The sequence below is a fragment of the Caretta caretta genome, chromosome 10, assembly GCF_965140235.1.
Source record: "Caretta caretta isolate rCarCar2 chromosome 10, rCarCar1.hap1, whole genome shotgun sequence".
In the NCBI taxonomy this organism is placed as follows: domain Eukaryota; kingdom Metazoa; phylum Chordata; order Testudines; family Cheloniidae; genus Caretta; species Caretta caretta.
The window spans coordinates 46,298,270-46,325,367 of NC_134215.1; the positions used below are offsets into that span (position 1 = coordinate 46,298,270).

At 48.6% G+C, this 27,098-nt stretch overlaps 1 protein-coding gene across 3 annotated transcripts in view; it reads right to left on the minus strand.

Annotated features, from left to right (window-relative positions):
* Positions 1 to 27,098, minus strand: part of LOC125643605 (mucosa-associated lymphoid tissue lymphoma translocation protein 1) — a 69,651-nt gene that overhangs the window by 35,288 nt on the left and 7,265 nt on the right. Inside the window, exons 4-8 of one of the 3 annotated variants that reach the window (XM_048866535.2) lie at positions 26,624 to 26,777; positions 22,853 to 23,031; positions 19,518 to 19,614; positions 15,244 to 15,270; positions 12,361 to 12,564 (exon numbers count right to left, since the gene is read on the minus strand). In XM_048866535.2, coding sequence (XP_048722492.2) covers positions 12,361 to 12,564; positions 15,244 to 15,270; positions 19,518 to 19,614; positions 22,853 to 23,031; positions 26,624 to 26,777 — 661 coding nt within the window. The remainder of the gene's footprint in view (positions 1 to 12,360; positions 12,565 to 15,243; positions 15,271 to 19,517; positions 19,615 to 22,852; positions 23,032 to 26,623; positions 26,778 to 27,098) is intronic. The other 2 variants (XM_075132949.1, XM_075132950.1) reach the window with 2 other exon arrangements.

The following is a 27,098-nucleotide window of genomic DNA, read 5'->3' on the forward strand; positions in this document are numbered from 1 at the left end:
GCTTAACGTTGCAGTTATGTTCCTGAAAAATGCAACTTTAAGGGAAATGATGTTAAGCGAATCCCATTTCCCCATAAGAATTAATGTAAATAGAGGGGGTTAGGTTTTTATACACACACACACACACACACACACACACACACACAGAGTATAAGTTTTAAACAAACAATTTAATACTGTGCACAGCAATGATGATTGTGAAGCTTGGTTGAGGTGGTGGAGTCAGAGGGTGGGATATTTCCCAGGGAATGCCTTACTGCTAAATGATGAACTAGCACTCAGCTGAGCCCTCAAGGGTTAACACATTGTTGTAAATGTAGCCTCACACTCTACAAGGCAGCACAAATGGAGGGAGGGGAGACAGCATGGCAGAGAGAGACAGAGACACACACTGTGTGTGTGTGTGTGTGTGTGTGTGTGTGTGTGAGAGAGAGAGAGACGCATTGCCCCTTTAAGTACGCTGACTGCACTCTAAGTACATTGCCTTTTTAAGTAGATCAGCAAGTTGAGACAGCAGCTGCTGCCCGCAAGCTCCCTCCATCCTGAGCCCTGTCGTGTCCCCTCCCCGCTTTATGGAGATGGGGTAAGCGGGGAGCAGGAGCAGTGGGAGTGGGACACCCTGACATTAGCCCCTTCTTCTCCCCCCCGCGCACAGCAAGCAGGAGGCTCCCTGGAGCAGCTCCAAGGCAGAGGGCAGGAGCAGCACAAGGCAGTGCGGGGAGGGACAGCTGAACTGCCGGCAACTGATAGCCTGCTGGGTGGCTGCTGCACAGGGAACTTAGGGGAGCTGATGTGGGGCTGCCGGTCCACCTTGGTTCCAAGCGCCCACCACTGGCTCCAATGGGCTGCTCTTCCTGCAAGCAGTGGACAAAGCAGGTGGCTGCCAAACAACGATATAAGGGATCATTGCGCAACTTTAAACAAGCATGTTCCCTAATTGATCAGCAAGTAACAATGTTAACCGGGACGACTTTAAATGAGGAGTTACTGTACAATGTTGTCAACCGTATTAACCACTATAGAACACTGCACTAACTGGAACTGAACCTATTAGTCCTGAGTCTCAGCATATAGCTGTGAAGCCCACCAGCAAAACATGTCTTCACCCCTCTCCAGTGGCTGCTCCACAGAAAAGATAAAAGCCTTCTACTGCTCCCAGTTACTCCATTAGCTCTAGTGAAGGAGAACTGTGCTTTGGATCTCAAGATCCTAACCCTGCTGATGACCCAGTGAGAGGGTCAGCATCGTTCCACGGGCTGGAATTTTTGTTTTCAATTTTTACGTTTTTAAAAAACGTAGACAATTATATAAAAAACTGTGTTAAAAGAACATTATTAAAGTTTGGCAAGTCAAACACTCAAAAGCTAGGAAATGCCAGAATTAAGCTTGCCTGTGTAACTTTAATTCACCTCCCCTGTGCATATGCATGATGGTATAGTCTATAATTACACACTCACATAAAATTTTTTCCATAGGACCCCTGCACCATTTTTCCTCATTCCCACTGCCACTGTTGTCTATAGGACCCTGCCTCAGTTGTTGCTGAAGTTGAAAGGTACGTAGTGAATGAGGCAGGGGACTGCAGAAAGGATGAGCTCGTAGTTAGGGCAGTTGAATGCTGCCCTGGAGAATTGGATTCTATTGCCACCTGTCCCCACAGAATTCCTACCTGGTGCCAGGCAAGTCACTTAAACCACAGTTTTCACAGGTGGCCTCTGTGTGTTTCTCATTTTCTGGGTACCCAATTTGAGACACTGGTGGTTTGATTTGTAGAGGTATCGAACACTCACAACTGTAACTGAAGTCAATGTGAGTTGTGCAATGATTATGTGAAGTGATATAAAATGCTACCTAAGGCTGTAGGCTTCTCAAATTCAGCACCCAAAATTAGTTGACAATTTTTTCCTTTAATTTCTGTGCTTCAGTTCCTCACGTATAAAATGGGGATAATACCAGTCCCTCATTTCACAGGAGTGTCGTGAAGATAAATGCATTATGTTTGTAAAGAATTCAGAGACCATGAGAGCACCACAGGATAGCCCATGAGGAAACGAATAATTCTGTATGCAGTACTTGTGGCACCTTAGAGACTGACCAATTTATTTGAGCATTATTTAGTCTCTAAGGTGCCACAAGTACTCCTTTTCTTTTTGCGAATACAGACTAACACGGCTGCTACTCTGAAATCTGTATGCAGTGCAAGCTTTGGATTGGGTGCAGTAAATAAGGAAGGGGCCCACAAACTGAATATGAGGTTAAACAGAGATATTGAATTATCCATTCAGTAAGCACCATCCATCCTGTGCACTGAATGAGGCAGGGGTGCTGTGGAAAACATAGTACATGATCATGTAATTAAAGACTGTACCACAATGCATATGTACAAGGGATGAATTAAATTTTCACAGGCAACCTGGACTCTGCCACTTCCTAACTTCTGAGTGCTTGCTTTTGCAACCTTAACATTAATGTGTTTTAATATAATATATAAATATAAACTACATTAAAATAATGGTATTAAAGTTTCAAAATCAGCCTTATGCCAGATTTATGTTGCCCATGCAGCTGTAATTTAGCCCCCTTGTGTGTATGCATTATGTGAGGCAGATATGCCTGCCTATAAAAATTGAACCCCAAAATTGTGAGTTTAGAAAGAAAATACCTTTTTACTCTACCCAAGTTAAAGACTAACCTTTCGCCCAGATTTTGTGTGGCAAACAAATGCTGTTCAAAGATGAGCTGCTGAGTACCAAAATATAAAGGGGAAGCTACAAGCATCTGTTTGTAAAACTGGAACTGCCCCTCTCTGGCCACAGCTGAGTATATGTGTGCATGGTGCATTCCTGTATTATCACTTACAACATTTTGCTATCTTTGTATTTCTGAAATTATCTTTGAGTTGGGACTTTTTTTATGAGGGCTGAGATAACGCCTATGGACTGGGCAATGACCTCAAACATCTCAAAATACCTACACACCTGCTGATTGACTGACTGATGGTAGATTTTTGGTCTGTGGATTTTCCAAGCCTAGAGTTACTGGAATGGGGGGTTTCAGAGTAACAGCCGTGTTAGTCTGTATTCGCAAAAAGAAAAGGAGTACTTATGGCACCTTAGAGACTAACCAATTTATTTGAGCATAAGCTTTCGTGAGCTACAGCTCACTTCATCGGATGCATACTGTGGAAAATACAGAAGATGTTTTTATACACACAAATCATGAAAAAATGGGTGTTTATCACTACAAAGGTTTTCTCTCCCCCCACCCCACTCTCCTGCTGGTAATAGCTTATGTAAAGTGATCACTCTCCTTACAATGTGTATGATAATCAAGGTGGGCCATTTCCAACACAAATCCAGGCTTTCTCCCCCCCCACCCCCCCAAACAAACCCACTCTCCTGTTGCTAATAGCTTATCTAAAGTGATCACTCTCCTTACAGATGTGTATGATAATCAAGGTGGGCCATTTCCAGCACAAATCCAGGGTTTAACAGGAATGTCTGAGGAAGGGGGGGGGGGTTAGGAAAACAAGGGGAAGTAGGTTACCTTGCATAATGACTTAGCCACTCCCAGTCTCTATTCAAGCCTAAGTTAACTGTATCCAATTTGCAAATGAATTCCAATTCAGCAGTCTCTCGCTGGAGTCTGGATTTGAAGTTTTTCTGTTGTAATATCGCAACTTTCATGTCTGTAATCGCATGACCAGAGAGATTGAAGTGTTCTCTGACTGGTTTATGAATGTTATAATTCTTGACATCTGATTTGTGTCCATTTATTCTTTTACGTAGAGACTGTCCAGTTTGACCAATGTACATGGCAGAGAGGCATTGCTGGCACATGATGGCATATATCACATTGGTAGATGTGCAGGTGAACGAGCCTCTGATAGTGTGGCTGATGTTATTAGGCCCTGTGATGGTGTCCCCTGAATAGATATGTGTGCACAGTTGGCAACGGGCTTTGTTGCAAGGATAGGTTCCTGGGTTAGTGGTTCTGTTGTGTGGTATGTGGTTGCTGGTAGGTATTCGCTTCAGGTTGGGGGGCTGTCTGTAGGCAAGGACTGGCCTGTCTCCCAAGATTTGTGAGAGTGTTGGGTCATCCTTCAGGATAGGTTGTAGATCCTTGATAATGCGTTGGAGGGGTTTAGTTGGGGGCTGAAGGTGACGGCTAGTGGCGTTCTGTTATTTTCTTTGTTGGGCCTGTCCTGTAGTAGGTGACTTCTGGGAACTCTTCTGGTTCTATCAGTCTGTTTCTTCACTTCCGCAGGTGGGTATTGTAGTTGTAAAAATGCTTGATAGAGATCTTGTAGGTGTTTGTCTCTGTCTGAGGGATTGGAGCAAATGCGGTTGTATCGCAGAGCTTGGCTGTAGACAATGGATCGTGTGGTGTGGTCAGGGTGAAAGCTGGAGGCGTGTAGGTAGGAATAGCGGTCAGTAGGTTTCCGGTATAGGGTGGTGTTTATGTGACCATCGTTTATTAGCACTGTAGTGTCCAGGAAGTGGATCTCTTGTGTGGACTGGACCAGGCTGAGGTTGATGGTGGGATGGAAATTGTTGAAATCATGGTGGAATTCCTCAAGAGCTTCTTTTCCATGGGTCCAGACGATGAAGATGTCATCAATATAGCGCAAGTAGAGTAGGGGCTTTAGGGGACGAGAGCTGAGGAAGCGTTGTTCTAAGTCAGCCATAAAAATGTTGGCATACTGTGGGGCCATATGGGTACCCATAGCAGTGCCGCTGATTTGAAGGTATACATTGTCCCCAAATGTAAAATAGTTATGGGTAAGGACAAAGTCACAAAGTTCAGCCACCAGGTTAGCCGTGACATTATCGGGGATAGTGTTCTTGACGGCTTGTATTCCATCTTTGTGTGGAATGTTGGTGTAGAGGGCTTCTGGATTTGTGCTGGAAATGGCCCACCTTGATTATCATACACATTGTAAGGAGAGTGATCACTTTACATAAGCTATTACCAGCAGGAGAGTGGGGTGGGGGGGAGAGAAAACCTTTTGTAGTGATAAACACCCATTTTTTCATGATTTGTGTGTATAAAAACATCTTCTGTATTTTCCACAGTATGCATCCGATGAAGTGAGCTGTAGCTCACGAAAGCTTATGCTCAAATAAATTGGTTAGTCTCTAAGGTGCCACAAGTCCTCCTTTTCTTTTTGGAATGGGGAGATTCCTCATTTGCAGCAAGGGGACCTAATCAGACCCCACTGAGTGATTCCAGTCACCACAGAAGAGGAGGTCCCATTCTGATTCTCCAAGAAGTTTCTGAGAGGAGTTTCAAGGGGGAGGAACCCGCCAGGCCATCTTCAAAAACTGAATGAAAAGAAGAAGCCCTGATGCTGCTGCTGGCTCGCTTCTGGCTTCTGTTGGATGCTGGCTGCTGGCCTCTGGCTAGGCAACGGGACCACACATGACTAAGAAACCTGTGCTTTCTCCACCCCTCCATGGATATGAGTCCAGCAACATGCAACAGCTAAGGTTTGACAACTACAAGCAAATGACCTCTAACCAGTCAACAAGTCTGCTGACATTAAACACTGGAGCCAATAAGACCACCGGCTGATCTTTTCAAACACGCACTGGCTTCCTAAAGCTGATTGAAACCACAAGTCATGAAACCATTCTGCATAAGTATCAACCTTCTGGGTTTAGTTTTATTTCACATTTGCTGTAGCGGGATGCCTCTACCTCAGCATTTTTGCACTTGTTTTTAAACTCCAGCAGATGGTTAGTAGTGAGCATTGCATATGGCTAGAACCCATAGAATCTATTTGAGAATGGAGCCTATAGAATAGTTCCTCAGATACTTAACAGCCCTAGGTTAAACAACCTTGCTGCCTAAAAGATCACACATCCATAAATTTCAGGGGTTAGGAGTTGTATATTTAATCCTGAGAAATCATGTTATTTTCACCTAAATTTGTCATTTGAACATTATATGTAACAAGCCGAGTCATCTTGAATTGTATTGGAATATTTCATTGTAACCTTATGTTGTATGTGGGGAGAATGGATAGCCAATAATTTGGGCAGGCAACCTTAATTGGCATCAGAATTGCAGTGATTTTACCCTCCTTGTATTAGCTATTCGGCTGGAACCTAAATACAGTAACACCTCGCTTAACGTTGTAGTTATGTTCCAGAAAAATGCGACTTTAAGAGAAATTATGTTAAGCAAATCCAATTTCCCCATAAGAATTAATGTAAATAGGGGGGGTTAGGTTCCAGGGACATTTTTTTCACCAGACAAAAGACTATATTATATGGACAGTATAAGTTTTAAACAATCAAATACTGTACACAGCAATGATGATTGTGAAGCTTGGTTTAGGTGGTGGAGTCAGAGGGTGGAAGAGGGTAGGATATTTCCCAGGGAGTGCCTTACTGCTGAATGATGAACTAGCACTCCGCTGAGCCCTCAAGGGTTAACACATTGTTGTAAATGTAGCCTCACACTCTTCAAGGCAGCACAAATGGAAGGAGGGGAGACAGGAAGGCAGACAGAAACACACGCCCTGTGTGTGGGAGAGAGATGCACATTGCCCCTTTAAGTACACTGACTGCACTCTAAGTACATTGCCTTTTTAAGTAGATCAGGAAGTTGAGACAGCTGCTGCTACCAGCAAGCTCCCTCCCTACTGAGTCCTGTTGTGTTCCCCCCACACACACACTCTATGGAGATGTGGTAAGCAGAATGCAGGAGAAGGGGGGAGGGGGACACCCTGACATTAGCACCCCTCTTCCCCCCACCTTCGCACAGCAAGCAGGAGGCTCTGGAGAGCAGCTCCAAGGCAGAGAGCAGGAGCAGCACATGGCAGTGCGGGGAGGGACAGCTGAACTGCCGGCAGGTGGTAGCCTGCTGGGTGGCTGCCGCACAGGGAACTTAGAGGAGCGGGGAGCTGAGGAGGGGCTGCTGGTCCACTCTGGTTCCAAGCCCTCACCACTAGCTCCAGCAGGCTGCTCTTTCTGCAAGCAGTGGACAAAGCAGGTGGCTGCCAAATGACGGTATAAGAGAGCACTGCGCAAGTTTAAACGAGCATGTTCCCTAGTTGATCAGCAACGTAACAACGTTAACCGGGACGACTTTAAGTGAGGAGTTCCTGTATATTGATTGGCATTGAGACTGATAATGCCCTGTTACTTTGGAGCTGATAGTTAAACCAGACTGTGACCTCTCCAAATTATGACACAGAGTTTATAAGTAATTGTGTATTTCACATGGTTTAAGCAACCTGATAATTAGATTCATTTGATATGAGTTAACTCACATTCTTGTAATTTGATTGGTTTGTATGTATTTTATGCTATTGCTAAGTTATTTAGTTTAGTTAATAAAACACATAAAACTGGGATGTTTGGTTTGGATGTTTCCTTTTCAGAAATCAGATTGTAAAGCGGAGGTAACTCTGTGACCTCCCTGGTGGCGGTCCATGGAACTGCTTCTATGGCCTGACCATAGCTGGTACCTGAACTGGAACACTGCTGTTTTTTGAGGGGAAGTTCAGTTTTGTATTGATCATTTCTTTTGATCAGCACCATGGGCTCCAGAATCTTGGAGGGCAGTGGATATGAGCCAGTCAACCTAAAGGTTGATCCGTTCCCCAGAATAAGTCTATGCTCCTCTCAGTTATGATGCAGTCTTTAATTACATGATCACGGCAATGGACTGGAGCTGTTCTGTAGTAACTGATGAATACTGTATGTTGAGCTGGTTATTGGCAGTGGTGAGCTGGAGCCGGTTCGCACCAGTTCGCGCGAACCAGTTGTTAAATTTTGAAGCAGTTTTAGAACCGGTTGTTAACCCGCTTCCCTGCATGGGGAGCTGAGGCTTTGATGGGCTCTGGCCAGGAAGTGATGAAATTCCTCTTCCCGCCACCGGGGGCGCTGCACTGTGGGAGCCATGTGGGCTGCCACCTGGCCCTGGACATGAGCCCTGTTGCTGCTGCTGCTCCCCCAACCCCTGGCCCTGGGGCTCCCGCTGCTGCCTGGTGGGTCCCCGGCTGCTCTGCTGGGCCTGGACTGCATTCTGCTGCTCTCCCCGTGAGCACCCACCACCCTGCCCGCAGCCAGCCCCTGCCTCCAGCCCCCCGCCACACCCCCTGCCCGCAGCCAGCCCCTGCCCGCAGCCCCTGCCCTGTCCCACGCCCCTGTCTCCAGCTAGCCCTGTCCCATGCCCCTGTCTCCAGCTAGCCCCACGTCCACTAGTGCCCTACAGTTCCCACGGCAGTAACCCTGCACACCTGCTTCAATGAGGGGGGCAGGGAGCAGCTGGGACCCACACATGTGCACACCCTAGGGTGACCAAACAGCAAGTGTGAAAAATCAAGACGGGGTGGGGGGTAATAGGAGCCTATACAAGAAAAAGACCCCCAAACCGGGACTGTCCCTATAAAATTGGGACATCTGGTCACCCTAGCACACCCCCAGGGTGTGGCGGGGCCCCACACATGTGAAACGGAGCTCATTTCTAGTTCAGGCCCATTTTTTTAAAAAAGAACTTTAGGCAGGGTTAACATACAGCCATATTTTCCCAGACAGGTCAGGCTTTTTGGTTCTTAAATCGCCGTCTGGGAGGAAAATACGGACATATGGTAACCCAGTTGATACAAAAAATACATACTGGGGCACATCCCTTAAATCAGAACTTTTTATAGGGAACCAGTTGTTAAGATTTTGGCAGCTCATTACTGGTTATTGGGATGTTACAGTATGACTGTATTGGTACAATGATTAGTGTAATGGGCTGCAAGGAAAAAAAAAAAAAGCAGGCAGAGAAATGAGTAACTCAAGATAAGCGACCCCTTAGCCAACACGAGTAGATTTATCATTGACAAAGCCTGAACTATGAGCGTGAAGATTTTTCCTCCTCCCCAACCAACCTGAAAAACTAGTTTTGTCCAGAAGGGCCAAAATCTGGGAAGTCAGAAAAATAATGGAACTCTGGCAGCTTAAAAAGGATCTCTGTCTCAAGGTAGGGGGAAAACCAGACAGAGACACAGGGACCTACTGAGGATGGGAAGCCTCTAGGTAAGATAGAGATGTTTAGATGGTTTATTGTTTTATAATCCTTTTGCTCTAAATGCTTTGTTCATATTGTTAAACTAAACACCACTGTGGTATAAGCAGATTGTCTGGTCACTGGTTACAGACTCCCAAAGGGAAGAACTGCAAGTGCAAACCCAGTCCAACCTACTGGGTAAGCCTCTGTAGCCCGGGGCCCAGACAGATTGGGAGAACTGCCCCAGGAGAGGTGCAGGCAGGAGGCCTGACACATGACCGGGTGCACTCAGGGAAAGCTGGCAGAGGACAGTGCTTTAGCTAGCCCTGTAACTATGGCAATCACATACTACCCATTCCACACAACTGCGTCCTCATTCAGTGCACAGGACAGACAGGGCTCAGGGAATGAGACAGCTGTTCAATATTTCTTTTATCCTCAACATTTAATACACCTCTACCCCGATATAACGTGATCCAATATAACACGAATTCGGATACAACGCGGTAAAGCAAAAATGGTTTTCTGTCTCTTCTACAACATTGGTTCTAAAACTGGGGGTTGCGACCCGGTTATGTGGGGGGTGGCAAGCCCTGACCTCAGCGTGTGGCTGCAAGTTGCAAGCCCCGACCCCTGCGCCAGACTGTGAGCCCCGACAGTGACGCATGGCTGTGAGCCCCGACCCCTGCGTGGAGCTGCGGGGCTATGAGCCCTGGCGCATGGCTGTGAGTCCCAACCCTGACCCCTGCGCCGGGCTGTGAGCCCTGACCCTGACAGGGACATGTGGCTGCGAGCCCTGAACCCAGTGCGGGCTGTGAGCCCTGAACCCGACAGGGACACGTGGCTGTGAGCCCCAACCCCAACAGGGACGCGTGGCTGCAAGCCCTGAACCCGGTGTGCGGCTGCGAGCCTCAACCCCACTGCCGGGCTGTGAGCCCCGACCCCGACAGGGACGCGTGGCTGCAAGCCCTGACCCCGGGCTTGATGTGAAGGACGACATCAGATGCGCCCTTTCTAAAACAACACCAAGAATAAAACTTCTTGTGTCAAATACTGTATTAATAACAGAAATGCTCGAGGCCAAAGCAAGTTCGAAATAAGGCGGTTTCACCAATAACACGGTAAGATTTTTTGGCTCCTGAGGACCACGTTATATCGGGATAGAGGTGTATGTGGCCCAACTTTATTTACTGCACACCCTGCAAACCCTGCACTGAATATGGAATGATAAGCTGCTTCATGGGCCTTTCTCTGGTGCTCATCACCACAGTGACAGCCCCGCAAACATAAATAAATTTATCTTCACTGCCCTTACCTGAGATAACAGAGCATGAATTTACATATGTGGAACTGAGGCACAGAGGGGTTAAAGCCAAAATTGTCAAAAGTGCCCACTAATTTTGGGTTCCCAAACGGAAAAGGACTGCATTTTCTGAGGTCTGAGCATTTCTGTAGTACTTTACAGCTTGAAAGAGCAGCTCCAGTTGACTTCAATTGCAGCACTTCTGCAAACCAAAAGCCAGGTGTCTCAAGGTGGCACCCAGAAAAGGAGGAACTGACAATTAGTGTCCAGCTGTGAAAACCGTGGTTTAAATGAGTTCCTCGCACCACTCAGGAGTTCTGTGGCAGAGGTGGCAATAGATCCCAGTTCTTCTGGGTAGCAGTTACACCTTAGCTACATTCACTACACACCTTCCAACTTCTGCAACCAATGAGGCAGGGATCCTACAGTCAACAGCCTCCTTCATTACACTGCCCTGATTCATCCCCAGAGCAGCTCCAGCCTGTTGAAAAAACTAGTCTGTGATAATATATTTAGAAACTGTATCATCATGAATGCACACAAGGGGGCTGAGTCCATAGATTCCAAGGCCAGAAGGGACCACTGTGATTATCTTGTCTGACCTCCTGTACAGCACAACACATACCCCCTCTATTATCAGCAGCATTTGCTCCCCCAACTTTCCACACTGCACACAGAGCTGGATGACTTGAGCTAAGGGGCTACCTCCATCACCAAGCTGCAGACAGCTATTCTACTATGTGCACCAGCCACTGGTGGAGGAAGCATAACACATTGAAACAGTGGGTTAAATATGCACGCTTAGCCCTGTTTTGCTGACAGTATAGCCAAGTGCAAAAATGGGGCTAAGAGTTGCGGCGACCATAGGAGAACTGGTTCTGTTCCCAGCTCATGTAACTTCTCAATGGCATAGGTTTGTGAAGGGCAGTGATGAAGTGGGGGATTTTTTTTAAATGGTTTGCATGTGTGCTGCATGTTTAATGAGGTGGCGGGAGAGGGTGTTTGTTGTTGCAGAGGACCAGGTGTGACCTCACCTTGCAGCCTGGATCACAGACAACAGCCTGGACACAGTGGTACATAGTAACTGGTGACCCAGAGACCCACCCCAGCTTGGAAGCCAGCTAGTTCTGGACAGTGGGAGGACAAAGGGCAGAGGAGAGAGGGCCCAAGTGATCTGTTTGTCTACGAAAGAAGACAAAGGACGGAGGAGAAGCTGTTGGGGAGCTGATGTAGGATAGTTGACTGAAAGGAGGTTGCTTCTGGACTGGGGACAAAGAGCAGCCTGAGCCCACCTGGACTGGGATAGACTCAGTTGGACGGTGCTGGAACTTTCTAGGCTCAACAGCCCTGAGAACTTCCTGTGCTGTGTTCAGATGTTCAATAAACTCTTCAGTTTTACGCTGGCTGAGAGTCACTGCAGTCTAGAGATCAGGGTTGCATTGCTCCCTGTGGGTGTGGAGAACCCAGGGGTCAAGAGCGAGAGGACTCCCTGAAGGTACTCACAGAGAGAGACAGGCATGCTGAAGGCTCAGAGAGGTGCAGCTCCACGAGGTGGTGGAGCCCAGGGCTTAACCCCCCGAGAGTGAGAATGACCCCTGACAAGGGCTGTCACACTGAAGGGGATGCCTCCCAGGGACCGTACAGAGTTGAGAGAGCACGGGGCCTGTGAGTGCGTGACAAGGCACAATGATTAACACCAATCTGTAGAAGAATTGTGATTTCTTGGTCTCCTGCTTCCCTGCCCAATGCATCTTCCCCTGGGCTGAAGGGTATTTTGATGGGAGAAAGTCCTGCTGCAAACCATAGAGGATCTAGAGCTTTAAAAACCAAACCAAAAACCCCCGCCAAACAAACAAAAAGCACCCAACAATCAGAACAATTTGATAAAGAAAATGTAAGGCAACCTTAACACGGGGCTCACTGCCACACCCCCTGAAATACTAATGACCACTGCTAACTGCTCTCTGGTTTGCTGCCTGGGGTGGCTCTCTGCTTGGCCTGTATTCTGGTGAAGGTGGCTTTGGAGAGCTTCTCAGGTTGCAACATACCATAGACTCCTTTCCCCAGGAGTTGCAGGAACTGATTGACAGCTATCAGCATCTCTGTCTTGTTCAGGTCCAGGAGGGAGACCACCCGGAATCCCAGTCGCTTTAGGAGAAGGCTGAGTTCAAACACATCAGTGATGGGAGCCATCAGGTGCGGATGATTCCAGTAATGGTTGTTGCCCACCAAAAGTGCGACCTTGTCTGTTGCTGGCAGAAATATCAAGTGACAAGCAAAGATGTAAGTGTCTAAGCAAGGAGCAAGGTCCTTGATTGATCTACCAGCATCCAAACCTCCTGGAATGGGTCCTGCTGGTTACTCAAGGTTATACATAAACTGCAGGACTCCTCAAGGCTGTTTGATCAGGAAGCAGCCCAGGAAGGGGGGCGGGGGAGGCAGAGGTCTGATTGCTCATTGTTGGGGACACGTTCTGCCCCGTGCCAGTCAGGGTTGAACAAGGACAGTCCCACTACATGAGGAGGGTAGGATTTGGTACATTGAACTCTCCACATGGCCCAGAACTCTCCTCCCTGCAAGGCAGCACATAGTGTGGAACAAGGCCACAGAAGCCACAGAAAGGCGAGGGCACAAAGGCCACAGACTGGGCTCTACTGGAGAAAGACTCCTGCACCCTGCCCCATGCATCTACCCCAGGGCCTGACCCACCTAGTTTGGCTGGCCATTGTGCTCTGGATTTGCCCCAGAGGGGCATTAAAAACCGTTATTAACCTGTTCTGTAATTGTTATTCTTTGAGATGTGTTGCATGTGTCCATTCCATTTCAGATGCGTGCGCGCCCAGTGCACCAGAGTCAGAGATTTTTCCCTTAGCAATACCAGTCAGGGCAGTGCATGTGCCCTCAACCTCCTCGTCCTGGTGTGGGTGGAGCCACCCTGGACCTTCCTCAGTTCCTTCTTACCAGACAGACTCCAACAGAGAGAGGGAGGAGAGTGGGTCATAGAATGGACGTGGACAGCAGTTACAGAAGAACAGCAATTACAGAACAAGTTAATAACCGTTTTTTCCTTCTTTGAGTGATTGTCCCTGTCCATTCCACTTCAGTTCAACCTGCAGGTGGGTTTCAGAGTCGACCTGAACAATGACTGAAGATCTACACATCCTGGCATTGTCTCTGGAATGCTGAGATACAGCACAGTGAGTAGTTCCGGTATGTACCAACGACCAAGTTGCAGCTCTACAAATGTCTGCTCTAGGTACTTGGTCCAAAAAAGCTGCGGAAGCTGCCTGACATTTTGCAGAGTGCTGCCACACTGCATGGAGAGGGCACCTTGGCACGGTTACAGAGCAGGCATATGCAGGATAAAATCCTCTGTGTCGAGCCTGGAGGGCCTTTCTTCCTGGCCATGACGACACAAACAGGTGGGATGATGATCTAAAAGGCCTAGTTCTGTCCAAGTAAAAAGCTAACACCCTTCTAACACCCAAGCTATGGAGCTTCTCCTCATCCTTGTGAGGACAGGGCTTAGGAAAGAAAGTCAGTAAGCATATGCCTTGAGTGAGGTGGCATTCTGATGCTACTTAGTCAGGAAATTCAAGTGTGGATATACATACAACTTGTCCCTATAAAAAACTGTGTAAGGAGGGTCAGTTGCCAATGCTTGTAACTCCAGCAGCTTTCTCACGGAGGTAATAGCTACCAAAAATGCTGCTTTCTTAGAAAGATCCAGTAAAGAGGACATAGCCGTTGGTTCAAAGGATGGACCCACCAACCTTGTTAGCACCAAATCTAGGTCCCAGGGATGGGTGGGATCCATGACATGGGGATATAACCTGTCTAGACCCTTTAAGAATCTGACTGATACAGGATTAGAAAACACTGGGTGGTCTGCAGTTGGTGGGTAGAAAACGGAGACTGCTGCCCGGTGAACTCCAGATGGAACTAGTCAATAGGTCTTGTTGTTTCAAGTGGAACAGTCTAAACCATGTTGGCTAGAAGAGGCTCGTTTCCACTTGAACAAGTGAGTGTACCTCGTAGATGGCTTCCTGCTGCTCAGGAGAACGTTTTGCACGTTCCACAAACACTCCACCTCCTGTGGCATTAACCACAGAGCATCCAGGCTGTAACTTGGAGAGTGGCTGGGCTGGGATGTAGCAGGTGACCTGGGTCCTGAGAGATCAGGTTGGGATCTGTGGGGAGTCTCACCACTGTGCCCTTTTTTGTTCAGGGTTTGAAGTCCCTGCAAATCTGGCAGTGGCCTTGAATATGACCCTCACTGAGGCACTTCAGGTAGGTGGAACGTGGGAGAAGGCTCCACACGTGCACCACAATTGAGGGATATCCTGGTACAAGGCATCAGTACCCTGTGAGTAAGGGGGAACCCATGCTCCAAGAAAAAATAACTCAGAAAACCTACACTAATCTAACACTAATGAATACCGCTAACTTATAAAGGGAGAAACTTGCAGTAGCAAGCCCATGGGCTCCGACTACTGATCATGAGTGGGGAGAAGGAACTTAGGGTGGTCAGAGGCAGCTCCACCCTTTATACCACTGTGCAACAGCATAAGATTGCGGAGGACACATGTGCCACCTTGATGGGTACAGCTAAGGGAAAAACCTCTGACCCTGGTTCACAGGGAGTACGCACACCAGCAGTGGAATGGACACGTACAATCACTCAAAGAACTGATGTTTCCTATTTTACCTGTGAGACCATGGTGTGAGATGGTACATGCTGGTCATGGGGGAGGGGTGCCTGGCATGGTCTGTTTGTACAGCTGTATTTGACAAATGTGCCAAGGCGCTGTTAGAGCAGAGGACAGGTGCTGGGTCCTCTGGAAGGAGTGTGTCAATCAAAATAAGTTACAGCTTCATTGCACTTTGGACACAGGTTTGTTTTGACAGGAAGAGACAAACATAGCACTCACCAAAAAACGGATCTGCCAGACACATACCTGCAAAATGACAGGGAGGAAATCAACCCCCAAGCACACACCCTGGATCCCAAGTGCTAACTCAGGTCAGTTGTCTGACACCAACAGTCCCTGATTAAACAGGCCTTCCCCCCACCCCCCAATATAACGCTGAATCTAACAGTTCCACACTCTACTCTGACACAGAACAGCAGAGGGGGTGAGAAGCCCAAGGCCAGGGTGGAGGCATTGATCTTTCATGTTACACAGGAGTAAGTCAGTAATGCCTGCTACTGTGCACCAAGGGGACGAGCGGGGCGGGGCCCAGCTTTACCCCCCAATACGTCAGCCGGCATAGCTCTGAGTTGCTGGGATCACCGAACATTACTACCCCCGGCACAAGAGGCAGGCAGGCGGAACTGTGCCTCCCAGGAGCACCATTCCTTCCCTGCCCTGCCCCAGGGGTAGCAGCTACTTGCTGCCCCATGCATAGGCCCGCTAGCAAACCAGCCTCACCCTAAAGATATTGGCCTAGCTTCTCAAAAGGAACTGGGCATTTTGAGTATTCAGCAGATACCCCTGAAAGGGGCTTGGTTCCCAGCAAGGGCCGAGTACCCACTCCTCAAAAACCAGTCCCCTCTATGGTGTGTGAGGCAAAGTGAGGAAGTGAGGATGGGAAGGTGCATGGCAGCTGAATTCCCCCCAAGACAAAGGTCAGGGATGGACTGGCAAGGAAGGCAGAGAAGCAGGGTCAGACTCCAAAAGGGAGAGAGACAAGGAGGAGTCCAGGGGTTGATAGCAGCAGCCTGGAAGTCTGATGGAATGAAGGTCAGAGGAGGGGCAGGAGGGGGCTGATGGTGGAAGGCTGGAAATGGCAGAGGGGCAGGTGGCAGGATGAAGGGGAGGAGCCAAATGCCACCAGCCTGTCTCTTCTTGTTCCTGATGTAGTCTAGCGCTTCTCCATATTCAGGGCATCCTGCTAGGAACTGCCCCTGCCCCTGGGCTGCTACTCTCTGCCTGTGCAACTATCTGCTCCCCGAATGGCAAAGGAAAAGAAAAACAAAATGAAAATCTCCAATCACATCAGCCTCCAGCCCAAATCGCTCAGGCCAGCAGTTCTCAGCCTTTTCAGGCTGGCAACCCCTAATTCAAAGTCAAAAACGTGCCTGACCTCCTCACATTTATTACAAAATGCAGGAAAAAGGGGGGCCAGTGCTAACAAAGATAAACCTAGATAACTGAATGGTGTGTGTGTTTTGAGAGGCTGATGGAGAGCACTCGACCATGCAGGGTAAAGGGGGGCAGAGAGCGGGAGAGTGAGATTTTCTTTGCTTTAGATTTGTGCCCTCCCCCCCCACCGCAACTGCCTTTAGTGACCCACCTGGGGTGTGACCCACTGGTTGACAAATACTGGCCTGCCTATTTGGTGACCCATCTTACTTGCCATGTGGTTTGGAATGATTATCTGAACCCAGCAGGACAGCACACCTCACTCGCTGACACACACCAGTGAGCTATTAGTTTTCAAATGATACCTCACGAGGCATATTTTGTACAGAGATTATTACCATAGCGTGTAGGATGTGAATACAGGGGTGCGTTCAGTCACCACCACATTTATTATTTTGTAAATTATTTTATAAGTGATTTTTAAGCCAATCTCATGATTTGGCGGGGGTGGGGGTTGGAGCTGACTCATGAGTTTGAACATGTCGGGTGGTGACTCTTCCAATTCTATATGGGGAGAGGGGACCGACTCCGTCCACTTCCCTCGGAAATAGCCCATTTGTCCCCATCTCCCTCTGGCCGTCTGTATCTTGTGGGCACTGGCTCTGTCGTGTAGGTTAGGGCAGCTGTTACTTGTTTCAGTTTGTTTGAATTCGTGCAGTGCTCTGTTTCACCACATCCTGCACCCTGTGACGGCTCCACCAGTTACTGAGAAGGTGGAGATACTGGGCTAGCTTCCATAGTCTGCCCATTTGCATTGCAAAGGGGCTGTAAAGCTAGCTGAACAGACTAGCGAAGGACTCCCCCAGCATGGGAGAGTCCCGAGCCAGTGCAGATCTGGCATAGCCATCCTTATGGCACCACTGCCTCAAACCCCAGACAAAAGGCATGGCCAGCATCAGGTGTGTGGCTAGGGCATGGCCAGTTCAGTGGTGAGGATGCTCTGAGTTACACTGGATACAAACTAGTCCCTGGACTTCTCCACAATTGGGGAGCTACCCAACAGCAATGGAACCTTGGTGGAAGAGGGGGGCCCATGAGGACCCGCCCCTCTCTGTGGCCCACCCATGCTCCTTCTCTTCCCCCCAAGGCTCCACTCCTGCTCCTCGTCTTCCCTTGAGGCCCCAACCATTTCCATGGCCCCACCCCCTGTTCCTCCTCTTCCCCCTGAGGCCCTGTTATGGGGTGGTGACACAGACCAGGGGCTGCTCTCGGCACACTAGCACCCCACCCAGGACAGGTGGAAGGTCCAGGGCTCCCCACAGTGGCCTGGGCTCCCTAGGCAGCTCTTACCCTGCTCGGCTCCAGCTTGCGGCCTGGCCAGGGGTCAGGGCCTCAGGGGGAAGAGGACGAGCAGGGGTGGGGCCACGGAGAGGGACCAGGCCTCATGGTGAGGAGGGGCTAAGACCCACCTCAGCCCCCCCCCCCCCACCAGGAAGAGACTGGGGCCACTGGCAGCGGGGAGAGCTGATCACTTTATCAGCTCCCCTGCCATGAAGCACAGCTTCTGCCGGTGCCACTCTGTGCCTGCCCGAGTCTTGCCGTTTGGAGGGGCAATGCAGCCCCCTGCCTGCCAAACTATGCTCATGTTAAAAGATGCATGGGCATGGCCCTCCTGGTCCCCCCCAGTTCCAGCGCCCCTGCCTTTGCCCCACCCTCCCGGGTTCCAAGACAAGCACATCTCGGCCAGTCCCAGGAATCGGGCCTACTGACTTCCATGTCCCTATAGCATATGTATCCCTGACATTTTTACCAGCTGTGTGTGTTCAGCATTTGCTAGTGTGGTATGCTAGATTCCTAAGATTAGTTCCTGCAGTGCAAACACAATCCTTCTCATCCAAGATTATTCTGGATAAGAGCTGTGAAATCTACATCTCCGCAGCCCAAGAATGCCAAAGTGAGAATCTTGCAGCACATTATAATGCAACAGCTTTTCGATGACACTGCTGAGGATTCCTTAGAAACCATTCATTGTTTTAATCTGATACTGACAGAAAACACATGGCCAAGCTCTTAGCGTTCAGCTGTGCTCCTGACCTGAGCTCTCTGGGCAGAGTAGATCTGCAGGGCTAGTGAATGAATTGCTTAGACCCAGCTCAGTTCTCTGGTTAATTCGACAATGTCACAGCCTCTCTGGGGTTACCAAGGAATTTCATGTGACTGCTGTATGTAACTCTGAGCCTTGCAGGATAAAAGCGGAGGGCAACCCTTTGCATTTCGATCTTTTTGTTACGGGAAAAGAGCCACACTCCTTGTCTTAGTGGCAGCACAGACATTATTCACCCCCCCACACCCTTATAATTATAGATTCCACTTCCTGGGCTAAATTTAAAACTCTCCCCTTCTCATGGAATTCCAGGAATGCCATTATCGCTGCTCTGAGCCGGGGCTGGTAGACAGCTACTTTCTCAGCTCAAGTGAGCTGGCGCTGCTCCACTGAGGCCACTGCTTCAAGTCAAGGTTTTTACTGGGCATGAGAAACCATTCTACAGGCTGTCTTTGTGACAGGCGTTGCCAGGACACCTCTGAATTCTCTGCGGCCTATGGGATGTCGAGTTGCTACAACTACAAAGAGCATTCTCGGTTCAGCAAGAGTTGCCCCTGATATTACTCCAAACCCTGCCTCATCCGCCCAGGACCGCAGGAGTAGATAGGCATCGCACGCATTTCTCAGATCAGGAACTGAGTCAGAGAAGTTAAACGCCAAAGTTTTGACAGTGGCCGCTGATTTCTGGGATGCCTGTTTTCAGGCGTGCATAAAGAGTCTAAAGTTGGACTCACAGAATTACCAGTCCCTTTTGCTGATGTTAGCTGAACTGGCTCACCCAAGGCCAGAGAGGGAGTCAGTGTCAAAGCCCACATGCTGGATCACCCAACCCCATGGTGCTCAGTCCTACACTTACCCACATCGGCCACACTGACGCTGGCCCAGAGATAACACCATGGCACTCGTCCCCCCATCCCCACCCCGAGGTTACTGCTCTGACATCCAGCCTCTCCTAATATCTTTCAAACTGAACACCCATTTGTAACACAGCAGGCTGTGAATTAGATCTGCTCACCTATGTGAATCTCCACGGCATCAGTCCAGCGTTCCCCTTGGCCATTGGCTGCACAGCAAAGGTACGTGCCAGAGTCGCTCAGCTTCGCAGAGTTGATCTGAAGAGATTGATAGTAACATCAAATCGTTTTCACCTGGATTTTGTGTCCCCAGATTACAGCTGCCAAGTACCCATTGCCCCAAAGCCTCTCACAATTACTTATCAGGCCTCACAGTTAAGGCCACATTTTAGTCACGGGTATTTTTAGTAAAGTCACGGACAGGTCACAGACAGTAAACAAAAATTCACGGCCCGTGACCTGTCCATGACTTTTACTAAAAATACCAGTGAATAAAACTTTTTTGGGGGGGGGGAGGGGGGAGCTGCCCAGGGGCCCCACGGGTGCTAGGGGAGCGCAGCCGGGGCTAGGGGGAAGGGAGGCCATCCGGTGGTGCACAGTTCAAGACCCCTGCGGGTGCTGGCGCAGACACCTGCAGGCACCGCCCCCGCAGCTCCCATTGGCCACGGATCCTGGCCAATGGAAGCTGTGAAGCCAGTGCTCTGGGTGGAGGCAGCATGCAGAGCTGCCTGGCCACGCCTCCACCTAGCAGCTGAGCAAGGGGGATGTCGCCGCTTCCAGGGAGCCCCCCAGGTAGTGCCGCCCAGAGCCCGCCTCACCCCATCCCATGCCCCAACCCCCTGCCCCCTCTCACACCCAAACTCTGCTGCTGGGGGGGTGCCACGGGGGCCCGAGACTGCCCCATCAGCACCGGTGTCCCTGGTGTAGGGGCTGCCTGAGCTGCCCCTGAGCCAGGTGCACCGGCCGTTGCAGAAGTCACGGAGGTCATGGAAAGTCACGGAATCTGTGACTCCCATGACCTTCGTGACAAACTCGCAGCCTTACTCATAGTGTATGAGTCCCAAAGAGCTTGCAGTCCATATAGACAAGGACCACAGAGATTTGGCCACATCCATACAGGGAGTCTATGGCAGAACCAGGGAGTGAATGCAGATCTCCTGAGTCCCACACTAACGCCTCAAATGAAGCCCATCCTGCCCCGCTAAGACCCACGATCACAGCCACATTCTGCAGCGGGGAGCATAGGTGGGGGAACTAGGGATGTGGGGGGTGCTGCAGGTTTTACACTGAGCTCTGCTCCGAGCCCCACACCTGGGATCCTGGCTGCTGGTCCCACGCCCAGGGCTCTGCTCCCAGCCTCACATGTGGGGTCCCAGCTCCTGGCCCCATGCCCAAGGCTTTGCTCCTGGGCCCACACCTGGGGCCCCACTGCCGGTCCCACACCCAGGGCTCTGCTCCTGGCGCTGTGCCCAGGGTTCTGCTCCTGGCCCCGCATGCAGGTTCCTGGCCCCATGCCCAAGGCTCTGCTCCCAGCCCTGTGCCCAGAGTCCCAGCTGCCAGCTCCGCCCCTGCCCCCCTTGGCTCCCTTACCCTGTCTGCATTCCCCCCTCCCACAGCCCTGGCCCTTTTCCCAGCTCGAGCTTTAGAGGCGGGGCGTGGGAGGGAGGGGTACAGACAGGGGTAAGGCGGGGGGGGGCGCGAGGTAAAAACTTTGGGGACCGCTGCTTTGCAGTTTTGCTGACTTCCAGCATCCCCACTATAAAAAGTGTTCCAGGGCCACTGGTAGGGAGATTCGTGCATATCTGCAAGCTTTAATGACAGGTTTCCTGCTCAGACTCGAAGGACAATGAGGTGCATTGACGGCCTGATCCTAAACCTGTACTACATGGAATGGACAGAATACCCAGGAGACCAACCTACTTGCCAGAGGTGCTGAACACCCACAGCTCCTGGCTGCTCAGGACCTCCCAAAATCAGGCCCAAAATGTCTCTTAAATTGGGCACGCAGTAACTGAGTCACCCCAAAATAGTGGCGACTTCTGCTTATCTGTCGAGAGAGCCTGGTTCCAAAAGGGTTAAAGAAAGGATAGTGTCCTGCCCTGTGATGCAGTGTTCACCCCACACTTGCCCTGAAGGAGTTAATGTAGGCTAAGAAGGGGCTAATTAACCAGACAGGCCATAACTGAGGTGAATCAAGTGCCACAAGTACTCCTTTTCTTTTTTCAAGTGGCTTAAGTAATCCCGACGAATAATGAGGGGGGGGCCCAGCTGAGGAGGAATTAGCTGGGTGGGGTTTATAAAGACAGGAAGCTAGTAGCTGAGAGGAAACCAGAGGCTGTAGTCACTCTCCGGAAGAAGGGAGACTGTTGTTTGGGAGCTATAGTGCTGAAGTAGCCTACACTCATTCCTTGGGAGGAGGGAGTTTTGGGGCTGGCAACCACAAGGGGGGGAGGGGGAGAGTGAGCCAGCAGGTTAGGAAAGAAGCAGTAAGGGCCAGAATAGAACAGACCATGGCTGCTGATTAGAAGGTCGCTAAGATGGAGTAGAAGGCAGGCCTGGGTTCCCCTGCCAGCTACTGGAGAAGTGAGACTGGCTGGGCAGTGAATGGGCAGGCTGCCTGAGCCTGCTCATAAGAAGAAACTTTGACACTCTGGAAGGCGAGAACATGTGACTTGGCCAGAGGGCTAAACCACAAACACAGAGCATCTTGCCCCTCTGAGAGCCAGGAAGAGAAGGCAGGGTGTGCGGCAAGAGGCGGAATGGAGGCATCAGACTGGGAATCAGCTAATCCCCAGAGTGACCAGGAGGAGGTGCAGCAGCAGACCCCGTGCAGCACCCCCATGCTCAGATTCTCCATGTACAGGAGTGGTTTGGGGGCAAGTTCGTGCCAATGTGTCCTGTTTAAAGTGACCATTTCTATTGCTCCCCTGGGAGGGCTGTGCATTGTCGCCTCGGTGTCTGGCAAAGTCCTTCATTCCTTTCTAGGATTCTCCTGTACTCACACACAGCCTCTGCCAAGTCACAGCCACCCAAGAGATAGAGGGGGTACCTGGGCTCTGCTCACCCAACCGCAGAGACCCAAACAGTGCAAAGAGCTTACAGCCTGCTTTGCAGGGAAACCTGACTCAATTCAAGATGGTTTCTCTAAGGTCAAAGAAGCAGGGAGTAGTGACATTGCATGTAATTTTGCTTGACTGCATAAACTAAAGCCCTGGAAGCTATGAGGGATGTCCCACATGGCTGGAGAAAAGCAGAGTCACCTGTGGCTCCAGTAACCAAGGTGATAATGACACTAGGATATCTGTCACTCACAGGTCTTTCATGCCTATTCCAAGCCAGCAGTAGATGAAATGCCAAGAACCACACCTGCTTTCTAGTGGCTGACTGGGATGGGGGCAGTTCTCTCATGCTCAAAGCCCAGTCATAAACACCCTCTTCCCCTCCCGGCACCATTACACTGAGCCAAAGCTTATGAACCGCCTAAAGACAACATTACCAAGAGTTTCTTCTTCTTCTGATGCTTCATGGGGGTCCCATTGTGGTACCACTGGTAGTGTGGGGCTGGCACCCCCAGAGCGGCACACTGCAGCTGGAGTGGCTTGCCCACCTGTACCTCTGGAGCAGTGGGATTGAGGACTATGACGGGTTCTCCTTGCCACAGCTCAGGGAGCAGGCCTGGCAAGCAACATTACAACTGAATTAGAGCACATTTCTTTGCCACAGCATGATGAAAGAGGATGAATGGCTCCTCAGAGCAAGAGTCTGAGCTAAAACCCAGAAGTGTGAACTCTCCCCATGTGTTTCCCTTCCCCTCTAAGGCATGCCAGGCCTCTCAAATTCACTAGCTATCCCATAGCAAGCCCTCTCCATCCACCATGCAGTTTCTGGAATTACACCTTCTACCCCACCCCACCTTCCCAAAACAGCTCATAGCACAGTCTGCAACACCCACCTTCCATCAAGATAAACACACCACCACCTTCAGTGGTACCCCAGGCTCTAAGTCATGCTCATCTTCCACACAAAATTTAAAGGCAACTATGCCTGGGATTCATAGATTCCAAGGGCAGAAGGGACTACTGTGGTTATCTAGTCTGACCTCCTATTGAGCACAGGCCAAAGAACTGCTCCTAAATAATCCCTACAGCAGATCTTTTAGAAAAATAGCCAGTCTTGATTGAAAAATTGCCAGTGATGGAGAATCCACCACGACTCTTGGTAAATTGTTCCAATGGTTAATTACCCTCCCTGTTAAAAATTCACTAAGGCTGTCAATTAATCACAGTTAACACCTGCAATTAACTGAAAACAAAATTAATGGGTTAATCGCATAGATCTGGGTGAGGAGGGAGGCATCTGGGGGGAGGGCTGAAGCACCAACCAGGAGCCCTCTGCCCCAAGGGTAGCAGGAGCTTGCTGGGATCCTGGAGCCCCTAGGGAAGCTAAAAGTAGGAGGTCACAATTCTTTTTTAAGTACAAATGGGGTCACCAGCACAAAAAGTTTGAGAAACACTGCTATAGAGAATAGGGGCCTGGTGAGCTCAGCCTCCCTGCACCCACCTCTCCTCCCCTGCTTCAGGCCAAGTCCCTGAGGTAAAATCCACCCTCCCTTGCAAACAGGGGCTCACTCAGCTGAAGGGAGTTATGTAAAAATAATAATAATTCTACTTTTGTAAGTTCAACTTGCATGAAAGAGATTGCACTACAGTACTTGTGTAAGGTGAATTGAAAGGCTATTTTTTACAGTGTAAATATTTGTCATCAAAAATAAAGTGACACTGTACACTTTGTAGTCTGTTGTGATTGAAATTAATATTTGAAAGTATAGAACACATCCAAAATATTTAAATAAATGATATTCTATTATTGTTTAACAGTGCAATTAAAATGGATTAATTGCAATTTTTTTAATCTCATGATTAATCACTATTAATTTTTTTTAATTGCTTGACAGCCCTAAAATTTACCCCTTATTTCTAGCCTGAATTTGTCTAGCTTCAACTGCCAGCCATTGGATGGTATTAGATCTTTCTCTGATAGACTGAAGAGCCTATTAGTAAATATTTGTTCCCTATGTAGATACTTAGACTGTATTAAGTCACCCCTTAACCTTCTCTTTGTTAAACTAAATAGATCAAGCTACAGTCTACCACTATGCAGTGTGTTTTTTAATCAGAGTCTGCAGTCTTTGCTCCTAGATGTAAACATTTACATTTAGCCTTATTAAATTGCATATTGTTTGCTTGTGTCCAGTTTACCAAGCAATCCAGATCAGTCTGAATTACTCACCTGTCCTCTTCATTATTTACCATTCCCCCAGTTTTTGTATCAGCTACAAACTTTATCGGTGGTGGGTTTTTTTCTGCCCAGAGAGTGATAAAAATGTTAAATAACATAGGCCAAGAACCAATCCTGGCAGGACCCCCCTCGAAACACATCCCTTCCATGACAATTCCCCATTTACAGTTACATTTTGAGACCTACCAGTCGGCCAGTTTTTATCCATTTAATGTGTGCCATGTTAATTTTACATTCTACTTTTTTAATCAAAATGTCAGGTGGTACCAAGTCAAATGCTTTACAGAAGTCTTTTATGTCAACGTTATTATCTTTAACAACCAAACTTTTGCATTAATTACATTACCCTCCTTTAATTCCTTATTAAGCGTTCTGTATCAGCTGCTCCATTATCTTGCCTGGGATCGACATCAGGCTGACAGGTCTGTAATTACCCAGGTCATCCCATTTACCTTTTTTAATAATTGACACAACATTCACTTTCTTCCAGTCTTCTGGAACTTTCCCAGTGCTCCAGGACAATGAAAAATCAACATTAATGGTCCAGCAAGCTCCTTGGCTAGCTCTTTTAAAACTCTTGGTTGCAAGTTATCTGGACATGCTAATTTTAAAATATCTAACTTTAGTAGCTTCTGTCTAACATCCTCCTGAGATACCTGTGGAATGGAAAGTGTGTTCTCATGGCCATATGACCAGACTGCGTCAACTTTTTTCCCCAAATACAGAATAGAAGTATTTATTGAACACTTCGGCCTTTTCAGCATTATTATTGAGAATTCTATCAGTTCCAGCTAGTACTCGACCAATAGCACTTTCAGGATTCATTTTGTTCCTAATATATTTTTAAAACTCCTTCTTACTCTTTTTAACTCTGCTGGCCATAAAATTCTCCTTGTGTCCTCTTGCTTCCTATTTGGTTTTCCACAATTCCCAACTTCTGATTTATACTCATTGCTATCAGTTTCCTCTTTCTTCCATTTGTTACATATTAACTTATTTTTTACAGTTGCCTTCACTTCCCTTTAAACCAGGCTGATACTGCCTTCTTCCTCAGTTGTGGGATTATGGCTTTTGGGGGATTTAGTAAGGTTTTCTCAATGATTCCCAACTATCATTCACATTTTTCTGATTAAATTCTTCCTCCCAGCTCATTTGGCTCATAATTGTTTTCAGCTTTGGGAAATTGGCCCAAGCACCAAATATATATATTATTGGTCTGGACTTTACTCTGTTTGCACATTATAAATGTGATCAAGTCATGAACACGTGTACCTAAGCTATCATTAATTTTTAGTCCTGTGATCATCTCCTCTTTATCTGTTACAACGAGGTCCAATAAAGAACTTCATCCTCCTGGCTGCAATGCTTTTTGAGTTAGGAAATTGTCATCTCTTATATTTTGAAATTCCAGGGATGTTTTAGTCCTGGCAGCATATGTGCCTCAAATTAAAGTCCCCCATGATTACATGGCTTTTTTCCCTATACATGGTTCATAGATGTGTAAGGAGCCACCCATCCTGTTCACTATTGTGATCTGGCAGACACTAACTAGTAACCCATTTGTGCTTTATCTGTGAGTTCAGAGTGTTAATTTTGCTCCCTCTCTCATAGCTTCAGAGACTTCCTATTATCCAAGTCCCTTTGATGAACACAGGCACAAAGCCCAGTGGGTAACACTGTCTGGGAGTGCTGGCATGAGTGTTATAAACAGGAGACATGGAAATCCAGAGCCCCACACTCAGGGGATAAGGACACTGATTTAAATGGTTTGGGAGCACAGAGACAGCTGTCTGACTTGGACACATTGGCAGGATCACATTGCTAGAGCCTGCTTTCCCTTGATATCAAGTGATGGACTGGCCTAGAATGCTTCCACTGAGGATATCCTCTGGAGGGTCTCTGTGTTCTAAGGGAAGGTGAGCGCTCACTAGAGGGATGCGGGCTGTGTGGGAGAAGGAAAAGTGTGTACCTTTGGTAATATGCTGATGGACCTCTACTCTCACCCAGTTAGAGAAGGTGACGTTTTTGTGCAGGTCATTGATTCGGCAGATGTACAGTCGGGTTTCCCTTGCAGTGATGAGCAAATCTGGCTCCGTGGCCCCCACAATCTGGCAGCAAGCAGACTGAAAAGAAAATGCAACCTGTGGACATGGCACAAAGTCCTTTCTCTTCACCAGTACATTTGTAACCCAAAGGCACCAGCAGGCTCTTGGAGAGAGACACTACCACAGAGACTGGGAGAACCTCCTTGCTTCAAGCCCTGTTAACCAGACTGATGGATGATGCAGAGATGGGTACAGGGGAGAGGAGCTCATTTGACAACTCCCAGCAGCAACTTGCCATTGATGCACCATGGGTCTGAATAAGCAAACACATCCCACTTCCCCCCATTCTCTTTGTTTTTGGTTTCCTAGCCTCCTGGTTCCAAACCTGGCCAGCTCCAG